The sequence below is a fragment of the Hyperolius riggenbachi genome, chromosome 3, assembly GCF_040937935.1.
Source record: "Hyperolius riggenbachi isolate aHypRig1 chromosome 3, aHypRig1.pri, whole genome shotgun sequence".
Taxonomy (NCBI): Eukaryota; Metazoa; Chordata; class Amphibia; order Anura; family Hyperoliidae; genus Hyperolius; species Hyperolius riggenbachi.
In genome coordinates, this window is record NC_090648.1 from 461,655,404 (window position 1) to 461,669,965 (window position 14,562).

General features: G+C 46.2%; 1 protein-coding gene across 7 annotated transcripts in view; it reads left to right on the forward strand.

Annotated features, from left to right (window-relative positions):
* FSTL4 (follistatin like 4) overlaps positions 1 to 14,562 on the forward strand; it is a 1,281,504-nt gene that overhangs the window by 1,261,895 nt on the left and 5,047 nt on the right. For all 7 annotated transcript variants that reach the window (XM_068273011.1, XM_068273010.1, XM_068273014.1 and 4 more), the window contains one exon: positions 11,376 to 11,485. In XM_068273011.1, the coding sequence (XP_068129112.1) occupies positions 11,376 to 11,485 (110 nt within the window). The remainder of the gene's footprint in view (positions 1 to 11,375; positions 11,486 to 14,562) is intronic.

Below are 14,562 nucleotides of genomic sequence, written 5' to 3' on the forward strand. Positions count from 1 at the left end.
CACATACAGTTTTACTTTATTTGGCGGCTAATGGGTTAATGCTCTTTAAATTATCAGGTTCGCATGATTGAAAATGCTAATGACCTATCCAGCCCCCTCCCGATGCAGGATGCCCTCGGGGGTGTTGTCGCGATGTTCGACCTGGTACAGCTTAACCAGCGAAGTGAGAAAATATCTGTTCATTTGAAGAAAAAGGCGCATCACAAGTACAGGAAGCTGCATTATTTTACTGCCTGACCTTCAAGATGGCAAAGAATGTAAACCGGAGGGTCGGACTGGCTTTCATAACAGATGTGCCGTCTTCCTGGGCCGCGCCTGGCATCTAACGCACCAGCGCTTGTCACATTAAAACCTAATCAACAGAAAAATAGGCAATACTTGAAGACCTAATGATGATGCGCATTGCAGGGGAAAAAAAACATATTAAATAGGCCCGACATTTATGTGCTACATGGGTGTTGCCTTCCAATTAATACAATGTAAAACATCTGAAATGAACTGAAAGTAACGCTTATACAGTCCTCTGGGTTAAGGTTTAAAGCTGCTGATGTTAGAATCCCTATTAAATGCTTAACAAATGTAGCAGAAGTAATGCTAATGGAACATGTAGCATCCGCGGTGTTCTTATTTCACATTGTGCCGTTTCCATGCACGTAGTGTGAAATATAACAACATCAAGTCCGATTTCTGCTATAAGCAGTATTCAGACACCTGCAAAAGGTTTGTTTTTTTTTATCCATCCCCTCCGTTCAGAATTAGAACTTACATTGATCTGTATCTGTATTTTTTTTTTTACCACCCAAGGCCCAGTGGCACACATATTCATTGCTGTTCCCTAACTTACTGTCCGTAGCCGCCGCTGTACACAGATGCAAGCTGCGGTGTGCTGAAATACAGCAGGGCAGCCGTTGGACTGGGGCTACTGTGCGGTTGCTTAACACCCCACCCTTGTTACTTTGGGCCACAGCCTAGGTGGTCTTCCCTTCCCCCAATCCAGCCCTGGGAAAATCTTCTTTTTATCTCAACTTTCATTAGTCATTAAAGTAGGCGGGACAGTTTTTATGAGTGGTTTAGCGTGTGGCGGTTGTACATTTAAAAAGGGCGCCACGGTAATTTGGGTGCCGGAGAAAGCCGCTAGTTGAATATCGGTAAAAATACTTAAATTCCACTACTTAATTCCAATAGTAGAATATCGGTAGTCCTTGCAGATATTTTACTATGTCCTAAGTCCCACATGAGCCCTCCCTTTTGATGCCTAACCCTAAGATCCCCTGGCAATGTAACCCTAAGACCCCCCTGAAATGCCTAACCCTCAGTCCCCCCCACCAGTGCCTAACCTTAAGACCCCCCTCCCTCCCCCACTGATGCCCAACCCTATCTGCCAATAATATGGGCACTGCCGTAGTCAACTATGTTAATAGCCAGGACTAGCGGCTATTACTGGTAATTTGGGCACCAGAACTGCCCAATAAAATAGCTGGTACCGAGGCCACCCACTATTTTATCAGACACCTCTTGCACCCAAATTACCTGTAATAATAGCTATTAACATGGGCGCCTATGGCGGTGCCAATATTACCCAGGTGCCTACTGTTCCCAAATTAACTGCTTTGTGTGGCAGGGCAGGTGCTGTCTGATAGCAGTCAGACACCATCACATTATGCGGTGCAGTTTGGGACGGTTATCCTGATCGGTCCTTCGAAATTATCACTCTGAATTTATATTATCCTATACTGTTTTAATGATGCTACTGTGAAGCCACCCGAATCATATAATTCAGGTGGCAAAAACTAGAGGGCGGCGCCGCCAACAACTGCAGAGTGAGTTTAAAGCTGAGCAGAGAAGTGCCTCACCTCTCTAGGATCCAGCAATACATCTCCACTTAGCGTCCTGTCTTCATGGCTCCAGCACCATCTGTCATCATGTGACCGCCCTCCACAGTGGGTTACAGACGCTGCTGGAAGCACAGAGAAAGAACTTTAAGCTGCTGAAGTAGGAAGATGCATCGGTGGATTCTGGAGAGGTGAGGCAGTTCTCCACACTGCTTACAACTCTGCATGAGAGGGACACCTCAGGTTACCTACACTGGGGAAGTGGGCAGATACCCCAGGCTACTTATACTGGGGTTTGGGGGACACCTCAGGCTTCCTATATTGGATGGGAGTTACATGAGGCTACCTTTACTAGGGAGACACCTCAGGCTTCCTATAGTGGGTACACACACCTTTGGCTACATATATTGGGTGGGAGACACCTGAGACTACCTATACTGCGAGGACACACTGCAAGCTACCTAATACTGTAGGCATTCCTGGCTACCCATACTGGGAGCTAACTAATTCAAGGTAGCACCTCTGGCTACATATTATAGGGGACACAACTGTCTACTTAATAATTTTGGGACGTACATCTGTCTACCTAATACTACTAATTGGAGTGTGCAGGAGCAGCTGAGTCTGGGGGTGTGGGGGGTGACAGAGACATTTTAATTCTTGAATGGTTCTGTTCAGGGCTGCTCAAATCCGGAACCGGGAGATACCCAGATAGTTGCTATCCGGATATCTCCCAGTAAACCTGTGCAGGGTGGGCAGCGGTCAATCTTACCTGTCTGACGTCTACTTTGTCCGTCCCTCGGCGCCTCCCACGATGCGCTCCATGCGCATCACGTGATTACAAACACTTCCTCCTACAACCCGGAAGGAGGAAGTGTTTGTAATCACGTGACCGCCGCTTGGAACGCATTGTGGAAGGCACCGAGGGACGGACCGAAGAAGACATCAGACAGGTAAGATTGACCCCCCCCCCCCCCGCCCACCCCACGCAGGTTTACTGGGAGATATCCGGAAAGATCTGTCTGGATGTCTCCCGGTTCCGGATTTGAGCAGGACTGGTTCTGTTCTGTTCCTTAAAAGTCTTATGTCCCTCTGGATGTAGGTAGAAAAAAACAAAGTTGTGTAAAAGTAATAACTTTTTCATGGCTATCTGATAAAGTATGCAAGCTTTCCGGGATCTAGTCCCTTTCTTCAGGCATATTTCCAGATGTTAGCTGAAGTAAAACACTGATATGCAAGCTTTCTGGGATCTAGTCCCCTTCTTCAGGCATAAGACGTTAGCTGAAGTAAAACACTGATTCAGGTAAATAGCAAACACAAAAATGACAGTTGTGCTGGTTATCGTTTATCAGTTAGATGTCAGGTGATCAGCAGGCTGGAGCCAGTGAGCTCATGCAAGCAAACATGAAATCTAGCAGGTTTCTGAAGATCATGAAGCCAAGTCAATCATGTTACATAAGGAGTCATGAATCCCATTCCACAATTTAAACCTTCTGTTAATGGTTTGAACATTTTCTTAAATTTGTACTCAGAAATCTTATTTGATTGTTCACTTTTATAGTTACCCTTAAAGAGGAACTCCAGTGAAAATAATGTAATAAAAAAGTTCTTCAATTTTACAATAATTATGTATACATGATTTAGTCAGTGTTTGCCCATTGTAAAATCTTTCCTCTCCCTGATTTACAGTCTGACATTTATCACATGGTGACATTTTTACTGCTGGTAGGTGATGTAAGTAGAAGGAAATGCTGCTTGCTTTTTTGGCAGTTGCAAACAGCTGCTATTTCCCACAAGGCTTCCACAGTGTGATGTCAAGACGTCAGTGCTGTGAGGCGCTGACATCATTTATGGGAGGGGTTTCACCACAAGATTAGCCATGCAGAGCCCCCTGATGATCTGTTTGAGAAAAGGAATAGATTTCTCATGGGAAAGGGAGTATCAGCTACTGATTGGGATGATGGTCAATTCTTGTCACAGTTTCTCTTTAAGAATAAGTACTTTGAGATCTTGCATGCTGTGTCCTGGTTCACAGAAGTGTTGGACCACTCGTGTGTCCATTTTACCCTCATTAATTTTAAAGAGGTTATGGTTCATTCTTGTGCGAAGTTTTTGTCCTGTTTCTCCTATATACTGTAGATTCCTCTTGAGGGGCATGTAATACAGAGTATCATGTATACAACATTGGATGACTCACATGAAAATTGGTTTTGTATTTGTTGATATTTTTGTGAGTTTGGTATTTGTATTTGGCTTGTGCCCAAGATATAAGGGCAGGTCTCGCACCTTTTGTTAATGCAGCGTAATGTTTTTTCTGGATGAAACCCAAACAGAATACATTCAAACTCTACACAGACAATTCTCTGGCACAGATTTGCACGAGGGACCCAAGCGATCAAGTGATGTAAAGCAAGAGTGCTATCCATTACACTCCCAAAACACTACATACAGAATATTTTGCCGCCCCCCCCCCCCCCTTTCCTAATAAGAGGCTCAATGATTCAGTACAAAAATAAACAACTGAACAAATAAAAAAAAATGTACTTGCTTAGAATATATATAAGTAAATATGGTTCTCATATAAAATGACAGCACCCATAGCTAGTAAGCACTATATGCAATTAGTTTTCTCTGTGGTTAAAAATAGATAAAAGACAAACACTTATATCGTGCTTTTCTCCTGGCGGACTCAAAGCGCCAGAGCTGCAGCCACTAGTACGCGCTCTATAGGCAGTAGCAGTGTTAGGGAGACTTGCCTAACGTCTCCTACTGAATAGGTGCTGGCTTACTGAACAGGCAGAGCCAAGATTCGAATCCAGGTCTCCTGTGTCAGAGGCAGAGCCCTTAACCATTACACTTTTCAACCACCATAGAGGTCCCTTTAAGAGCCAATAGTCTAAAAAGTATGTGTAGCAATAATAAATCAGACTTATGGATGAACCCATTCGAAGGTTCATTAGTATTCTGCATGTAGTTTAAATTGAACAGCTCCTTCACTGCGAGATTATATAGGAAGACCCAAAACAATTCCATGCTCCGATATAAGGAAAAGAGGAGTAACCCACTACCTCTTCTATCTGCTCAAGAATAACATCCAGTCTACCGGAAAATAACATTCAAACTGCTGTGCTTTATCTTCATACATTATCTTGTGACTACTTGACTGACCTCATATACTAATACACGCCAACCCACACCATGAGTTCCTCTATTCATCTGCTTACAATAGTAATCTATGGCTTAATCACTCATAACCACATGGATCCTAATCACAGTGAATGGGAACAGGAGCACTAATCAAAAACTTCCCTGCTGGAAAAAGTACTAAAATTTAACTAACATACTAATACTAAATTAATAGTAGTCTAAATTAAAATCAATATACTACCACCTACATTTGTATAGTGTGGTTTGCCTTCTTAAAACAGAGGTAAGGTATTTGCGATAATTTAGCTTTAAGTGTGTAACTGTGGTTACCCACAATGCACTTCTGCTAAATATGCAAAATTATCTCTTTGAGCCCATGAAGCCAGACTTAAATCCAGAACCACTGATGTATAGCAAGCCTATAGTTAATACATTTTACAGAGCCACATCAACCCAACATGCAGACAGACTGTTTCGGACTTTTGGTCCTCATCAGTGCAGGGCAGGGATTATTATGGCTCTATGGACGGGATAGGGCTTGGACCAGTACAACGTTGTACCTAAGCAGATCAGGGTCACCCAGAACCCCTAGGAAAGTATAGGGGACTAAGAGACCGAAAAGCCCTCCTACTAAAAAGCAATGCTTAGTGTTGTTTGCCTTCTTAGAACAGAAGTTGTTTGCGATAATTCAGCTTTCAGTGTGTAACTGTGGTTACCCACAATGCACTTCTGCTACTTTTGTATATAAAAAGATACAAATGATGACCAGTCTCAGATATATATGTCAGCTGATCCTACTTAGCATTAGATAGAACTGAGTCTAGGCAGGATAATAGCTCAATCCCATTTCTCACTCTAATTTCTCACGCTAATAAATGCTCACGTGCAGCTGTGGTAGCAGCATTCCATTTCCAGCCATGCACAGTTTAGGCAGCAGAGCTTACACTTCACAGTGGCACACTTCCTGTGTCTTCTCTCTATAGCCATTGGTGCTCCTTCCTGTCTAGTCTCTCCTGGGGCGCCTGTGTCATGTGACAAATGCTAGAGGCCAAACACTAGAGGCCTCTAATGGTCATGTAAGGCACGTGATATGGTGCCTCTGTTTGGTCTCTAGCATTTGTCATGTTACACAGGCGTCCCAAATAGAGAAGAGACGAGGAGCGCCAGTGGCTATGGAGAGAAGACACATGACGGCGGACAGGTGAGTGTAAGCTCCACTGCCTACACTCTGCATGGCCCGGGGGGGGGGGGGGGGGACATGGACGACGAAGACCTGGGGGGCCCGGCAGGCAGTGCGTAGCTCTACAGATTTTCAATAGATTTCATGCTAAAATCTACTGAAAATCTGTGTAGAGTGTGTGGATTGTGGAGGGATTTAACCAGGTAGATCCCTCTCTGATCAGAGCAGGGGTGTGAAACTTAAATACAAAGGGGGGCGAATTGAACACTGGGACCTAGCTGTGTGCCAACCTCAATGTCTACTGGCTACCTTCCTGCCTTATAAAGTTCCCTGGTGTCTAATGACCCCCCTCCAACCCCTTACAGTTTCCCAATGTCTAGTGGTCCTCCTCCCCTATATAGTTCCCTGGTGTCTAGTGGTCCTCCTCCCCTATATAGTTCCCTGGTGTCTAGTGGTCCTCCTCCCCTATATAGTTCCCTGGTGTCTAGTGATCTTCCTCCCCTATATAGTTCCCCTATATCTTCGCTGCAGATATTTGCACACAAATTAAAATTGTCCCATTTTCTGCCCACCAACAGACCTTTCTGTTGGTGGGCTCTGATAGCTGCTGGAGGCTTTGGGGGTTTTTTAGTTAATGTTATTGTTATAATTTTGCTAATAAAATGTACTTTTTTTTAATTTACACTCCCCCCGCCAGCCAGTCCCAGTGATCGGCTGTCATAGGCATCAGCCTATGAGAGCTGACCGCTCTTGGGCCTCTCCAGGGAACAACCGAGTGACACGGCTGTCCCCAGTACAGCGCTGCCGTAGATTGCAGTGCTGTACATTGTAAATAGAAGGGGGTTTCGCCGTCTAACAGTCTCCTAGCAGCGACCGCCACTGGTAGACTGATGACAGAGCTGATTCAAGCAGGGAAGTGTGCGGTCCTGGGGGAGCCGTCGCGTTCACGCCTATCGGCGTGACGCTGTCTTTAGGTGGTTGAAAAGGAACTTCCTCCCAATCAGTAGCTGATACCTCCTTTCCCACAAGAATCTTTACCTTCTCTCAAACGGATCCTCAGGAGGCTCTGTATGGCTGATATTGAGGTGAAACCCCTCCCACAGTGTGATGTCAGGCCCATGGTGCTGACATCACACTGTGGGAGCCTTGTTGCATTGTGGGAAATAACAGCTGTTTCCAACTGCCCAAAATGCATCATCTCTTTCCACAGACATCATCTGCCAGCAGTAAAAATGTCGCCATGTGATAAATGTCAGAATGTAAATCAGGGAGAGGAAAGATTTTACAATGGGCAAACACTGACTAAATCATTTATAAATTATTATTGTAAAAAATAAACACTTTTCCTCATTACATTATTTTCACTGCAGTTCCTCTTTAAATGGAACATGCAATAAACATCCGGAATCTGGATGTCCGAGTGGTAGGATGTGATAGTGTTGTATGTGATGCACTGCTGTGACATGAGGCAGCATCCCCTCATTGCTTTTATTTATGTATCACAATGGAGGAGGCACAGCTCGCTATAAATCCCCTCTGGTTACTGCCAGAGAACACGGAACCTCCAACGAGAGGGTGTAAGTGCCGCTCTCAGGAAATACCGGCCTGCAGATCATCTGCCGAGATTCATTACCAAAGGCAGAGGGAGGATTAGTTTTTGTATGGGGAATAGAAAATCTCCCAGGGCCTTCTCACACTTTTCAGTGCATTCCTGAGCGCCGGTGATTTAAAAACTGCTTTGACGATGTAATCCAAAGAGAGTTGATGCTTTTTCCTAAAAGCTTCAGGCCCCTTTCACAGTGGGGCATTTTCATTGCATTGCGTTACCCTGCAGTAGCGGTGAGGCCGGTTCCCTACTGCTGGCCTTCGTTGCTGGTGCAATGCAATCCGATGAAGTACGGCTCTCTTTAGCGCGCACTTCCTGTGGTGGAAATACGAAATGTGCAGAAGTGTATTGAAAAGTGATAACTTTTAAAAGAGCTTGCTTTGCCATAGACTTACATGACTTCCGGTCCGCCGCACATCACCGCTCAATCCCGGCACCTAGTGCACTGTTTCCCCCACGTCGGCAAGCGGCCAAAAAAAGTCACATCCATCGCATCGGCTCGCACTCATTGGTGTAGCATTACCCTGCGGTAAAAACGGTATAGCAACGTCCCAGTGTGAAAGGGGCCTGATACATTGAAAGTCTAGGGGGCCTTTCATAGCCGTATGGTGCAACGTGATGCGCCGGAAGTGGCATTGTCGCCGCACTGCCGACACGAGGGAAACAGGATGTTGGGGGCCTGCTTGCACGGCAATGTAGGACGGATGGACCGGAAGTCATGTAAGTCTATGGCGACGCAGACTTTTTAAAAGTTTTCGCGTTGCGGCACACATGCATGGAAGCAGATTTTGTTCAGTACACTTCCACGCAATTTGTATTTCCGCCACAGGAAAAGAGCACTAGAGAGCATCACTTTCTGCTTGGCCTTATGCCAGAACAAGGATTACCACATATGAAATACTTACCTAAGAAGCGGAAGGCTCTGAGGCACTCCATATTGCGTATGCGCAAGTGCACAAGGGAACATGCTCCCGCATGCGCACTGCGGAGCTGTCCGTCTTGCATGCACAGTATGGAGCAGACTGTCTTTGGGAGCACTCAGGTTCCTGAAGGATTCCAAAACCTCCCGCGGCAGAAGAGAGCAGCCTTCGACCCATCGGTCGATGACTGCTAATGGGAGTTACAGCACTGGAACGAGGGTATCAGGAGTGGAATACGGACGCTCTATATGACTCAGAGCCTTCCCCTTTTTAGGTAAGTATCTGTTTTTTTATTTAAAAATCACTTCAGGCTGACTTATAAAAGGCAATGTTGTTTTTAGTTGAGGGGCTTTTGTTTCTGTTTGACTTCTTGAGCTGCATGCTGTTTTGACCAAAGATTGAATTGATTGATTGAATGAATTATCAGTCCTTATTTATGTATCACCTTACCTACAAAATACCTTAAATATTTTGTTCCTGATTATCATTACTTAAATATTACTTTTCAACCATATTTGTTTTACTTTTTTACTTGTTGGCTGCATAAAATATATAAACTTAAGGTGTAAAACAGATAAGAAGAGATAATTATGAGAAAAGCTTTATAAACTGAATACTTAAAGGAAACCAGAGACCAAAAATAAAAAAAGATTTATACATACCTGGGGCTTCCTTCAGCCTGATGGGCACGGATCGCTCCTACGCCGCCGTCCTCCCCTGCCTGCAGCTCTGGTATCGGATCCCGTTATTTCGGACAGTAGCAGCCAGTCTGCACAAGTGAAGTGCGCTTTTTATGTAACTCTCCGGCGGCCGCTGGAGAGATATGTAGAGAGCGCACTTCCTCTTGCGCAGACCTGCCGCTACTGTCCGAAATAGCGGGACCCGATACCAGAGCTGCAGGCAGCAGAGGACGGCGGCGTGGGAGCGATCCGTGCCCATGAGGCTGGAGGAAGCTCCAGGTATGTATAAATCTTTTATTATTTTTGGTCTCTGGTACACTTTAGCTGTGCTATTTTTTTCTGGCAATATTTTCTTTTTTTCAGCTTTTATGACAATTAAAAAATACTAAAATGGTGATAAATGATGTGTTTCTGGCAGTGTACAGATCTTTTTTTTAAATTGTTGGTGTTTTCAGTTTATTTCCAGTCTCATAAATAATATAATGTGAATGATGGTGAAAATAATGATAAAAAATAATAACCAGGCCTTACTGATGTTAGGCGAAGCTGATTGGTGAAGGAGGAAGCTTGCCTTCTATCATGTTTGGTACACTTGCTGCCTCTGTACACCCATGATTATTTTCCCAATACAGCACACTACTTTAAAGGTCTGAAATGTAACAGATTTAGAATACTTTTCTTTTTTTTTTTTATCTAGCAGGTAAAGGTGGCAGCACTTCCCAAGGCAGGCTACATCTGAACGACTAGCAGCATAGATGTGCAGAGCCCAATTATAGGCAGGGTACACAACTTGCATTGAAAAAAGATGCACCAAAATTAACACAATGGAGGATGTTAGCTTCCAAAAACAGTTTGCATGCAGATTGCATACCTCCCAACTTTTTGAGATGAGAAAGAGGGACACGTAAGCCACGCCCCTGCCACACCCCTGATCACTCCCCTATCACACCCCTAGTCACACATACCATAAAGATTTCATAAGAAAAATGTTGTTTTACAATTCAAACCACACTGGTCCTTTCTATCCTGGTTCATTTTCCTTCATATTAACATTTTAAAATTAGTAATATATCAATTTAAAGAGACTCTGAAGCGAGAATAAATCTCGCTTCAGAGCTCATTGTTAGCAGGGGCACGTGTGCCCCTGCTAAACCGCCGCAATAGCGCCGCTAAACGGGGGTCCCTTGACCCCCAAACCCCCCACTGCGACACTTGGTTGCAGACTTGGTCGCTCCTGGAGGCAGGGCTAACGGCTGCAGCCCTGCCTCCAGTCGTGTCTATCAGCCGCGCATTGCCGCCTCTCCTCCGCCCCTCTCAGTGAAGGAAGACTGAGAGGGGCGGGGGAGAGGCGGAGATACGCGCTGACAGACGCGCGTGGGGCAGGGCTGCGGCGGTTAGCCCTGCCCCAACCAGGAAGCGCTCCCCCGCATCACGGAGGGGGATTTGGGGGTGAAGGGACCCCCGTTAAGCCGCGCTATAGCGGCGTTTTAGCAGGGGCACACATGCCCCTGCTAACTCTGAGGTCTGAAGCGAGATTTATTCTCGCTTCAGTCTCTCTTTAAAGGATGGGAATAAAGATTAGAGTCAATCAAACACATTTTTCAGTAGAGAAATATATATATTTACATAGAAAGAGGGACAAAGTCCTGAAAGAGGGACAAATGAGGAGGACAGAGGGACAGTGCTCCCAAAGAGGGATTATCCTTTCAAAAGAGGGACAGTTGGGAGCTATGAGATTGTTCTGTACTGGACCCTTCCTCTGCGATGAGATCAATCTTCATGAAAGGGACCCTAGCCCTAATTACCAAATAAACAGTGTGTGAATCTGGGGGGCAGCTGGCCATAAAATGTTTTACACATTTTTTATATATAGGCAACAGGGAAGAATTGACAGCACCCCTAAACACTGTTTAGGAAATGACTGAAATGGTCTTTTTTTACCTGTAAGCAATTTATACTTTTCATGTCTAGTATTTAACATTGTTGTCTTTATTTATTGGACCATTTTAGGTTCTATCGGAAGCGAGCATGGGAGAAGGACAGAACATTATTCGCACTGCCTTTGAGGAAGTGGATGATTTGTTCATTCCCCCAACCAATCTCATTATTAATCATATTCGGTAAGAGGTGGCTGTCAAAACATAATAATTGTATGTTTATATATTGTGCCAAGTTATTCATTAGAGATGGCCCGAAACCTCCGATTTTCGGTTCGCGAAATGGGTTCGCGAACTTCCGCAAAATTTCGGTTCGCACAAACTTTCGCGAACCGCAATAGACTTCAATAGGGAGGCGAACTTAGAAAACTAGAAACACTTATGCTGGCCAGAAAAGTAATGGAAAAGATGTTTCAAGGGGTCAAACACCTGGAGGGGGGCATGGCGGAGTGGGATAGACGCAAAAAGCCCCAGGGAATAATCTGGATTGGGCGCAAAGCAGCGTTTTAAGGGCAGAAATCACATTGAATGCTAAATTGCAGGCCTAAAGTGCTTTCAAACATCTTGCATGTGTATACATCAATCAAGGAGTGTAATTAGAGTACTGCTTCACACTGATACACCAAACTCACGGTGTAACGCACCGCAAACAGCTGTTTGTGTTGTGACGGCCGTGCTGGACTGGTGCGCACCATGGCGAGAGTGCAGGCCATAGGCGGTTTTTAAGCCCATATGGTGACCGGGCTGTTGTAGCTCAATGATAGAACAACAGTGACTGTCCAGCTGATCAAGTTGGTCTGTCCACAATGAAGCAACGACCTTATTATCTTGGGTGTGCTTGGTCTTGGGGCGGGCAGTAGCCCTTCGGGATCCATGCCTCATTCATTTTGATAAAGGTGAGGTACTGAACACTTTTGTGACTTAGGCGACTTCTCTCAGTGACAATGTCTCCAGTTGCGCTGAAGGTCCTTTCTGACAGGACACTTGAGGCAGGGCAAGACAGAAGTTGGATGGCAAATTGGGACAGCTCTGGCCACAGGTCAAGCCTGCGCACCCAGTAGTCCAAGGGTTCATCGCTGCTCACAATGTCTACATCCACACTTAAGGCCAGGTAGTCAGCTACCTGCCGGTCGAGGCGTTGGTGGAGGGTGGATCCGGAAGGGCCAAGGCGAGGCATTTGACTAAAGAATGTACGCATGTCCAACATCACCATGAGATCGCTGGAGCGTCCTGTCCTTGCCTGCGTGGACATGGTACCTTTATTGCGTTGTGCTGTGACATCCCCCTTAAACGCATTGTAAAGCATAGTTGCCAGCTTGCTCTGCAAGTGCTGCATCCTTTCTGCCTTCAGGTGAGCTGGTAACATGTCCGCCCCTTTGTGCCTATACCGAGGGTCTAGTAGTGTGGCCATCCAGTACAGCTCATTCCCCTTGAGTTTTTTTATACGGGGGTCCCTCAACCGGCTGGACAGCATGAAAGATGCCATTTGCACAAAGTTGGATCCAGACGTACTATCCATCTCCTCTTGCTCTTCCTCAGTGACGTCAGGTAAGTCCTCCTCCTCCCCCCCCAGTCACGAACAATACCACGGGAACGCTGAGCAGCACAAGCCCCCTGCGATGCCTGCTGCGGTTTTTCTTCTGCCGCCGCCTCCTCCTCCTCCAAAGAAACAACTTCCTCATCATCCGAGTCTGACTCCTCTTCCCCTCACGACTCTTCCTCCTCTTCTTCCTCCCCCTCTGTGCTGTCGCAGGTGTAGAGGAAACATCTGGTTCTGATGAGAATTTATCCCACAACGCTTCCTCCCATAACTGTTCCTGTTCACGCTCCTCCACAGTTTGATCCACCACTCTACGCACAGCAAGCTCCAGGAAGTAAACATACAGGATCAAGACGCTGATGGTGCCTTCACTGCGACTCACCAGGTTGGTCACCTCCTCAAATGGCAGCATGAGCCTGCATGCATTTCGCATGAGTGTCCAGTTGTTGGGCCAGAGCATCCCCATCTCCCCAGACTGTGTCCTTCTACTGTAGTTGTAGAGGTACTGGGTGATGGCTTTCTCCTGTTCTAGCAGACGTGAGAACATAAGGAGGGTCGAATTCCAGCGAGTCAGGCTATCACAAATCAGGCATCTCACCAGCAACTTGTATCTCCGCTGAATGTCCGCAAAGCATGCAATGGCCGTGTAAGACCGCCTGAAATGCCCACACAACTTCCTGGTCTGCTTCAGGATGTCCTCTAAGCCTGGGTACTTTGACACAAATCTTTGAATGACTAGATTCAGCACATGTGCCATGCAGGGTACATGTGTCAACTTTCCCAAATTCAAAGCGGTAATGAGATTGCTGCCATTGTCACACACCACGTTGCCGATCTCCAGCTGGTGCTAAGTCAGCCACTGATCCACCTGTTTGTTAAGAGCAGTCAGGAGAGCTGCTCCAGTGTGACTTTCCGCTTTGAGGCAAGACATGTCTAAGATGACGTGACCCCATCGTACCTGGCATGCAGAATAGGCCCTGGGAAGCTGGGACTGTGTAGCTGGAGAGGAGATCGCAGCACCAGTAGAGTTGAACTGCTACTCAGCCAAGGAGGAGGAGGACGACGACAGCGAAGAGGATGTAGCAGGAGGAGAGGAGGTGGCAGGAGGCCTGCCTGCAAGCCATGGAGGTGTCACAAGTTGGTACGCTGCACAGCCACGTACTCCCTGCTTGCCATTGGTCACCAGGTTGGCCCAATGGACTGTGTAACTAATGTACCTGCCCTGACCATGCTTGGCAGACCAGGTAACCATGGTCAGATGGACCCTTGACCCAACGCTGTGTGCCAAAGATGATACCACTTGCCTCTCAACTTCACAGTACAGTTTGGGTTTCGCGTTTTTAGAGAAATAATTGCGGCCTGGCATCTTCCACTGCAGTGTCCCAATGGCCACAAATTTATGGAAGGCCTCAGAGTCCACAAGCTGGTATGGTAACAGCTGGCGAGCTAACAGTTCCACCAAGCCAGCTGTCATACGCCGGGCAAGGGGGTGACTGGCAGAAATTGTCTTCTTCTGCTCAAAGATTTCCTTCACAGACACCTGGCTGCTGTGAGCAGAGGAGCAGGAACTGCTCAAGGTCAGAGGCGGAGTGGAGGAGGGTGGCTGTGAAGGTGCAAGGGAGAAAGCGGCTGAAGATGCTGCATCTGAAGGAGGAAGAGGAGAAGGAGGGTGGCTTTTCTTTTGTGTGCTGCTTTTCCTCTGGTGCTCTTCCCATTGCAG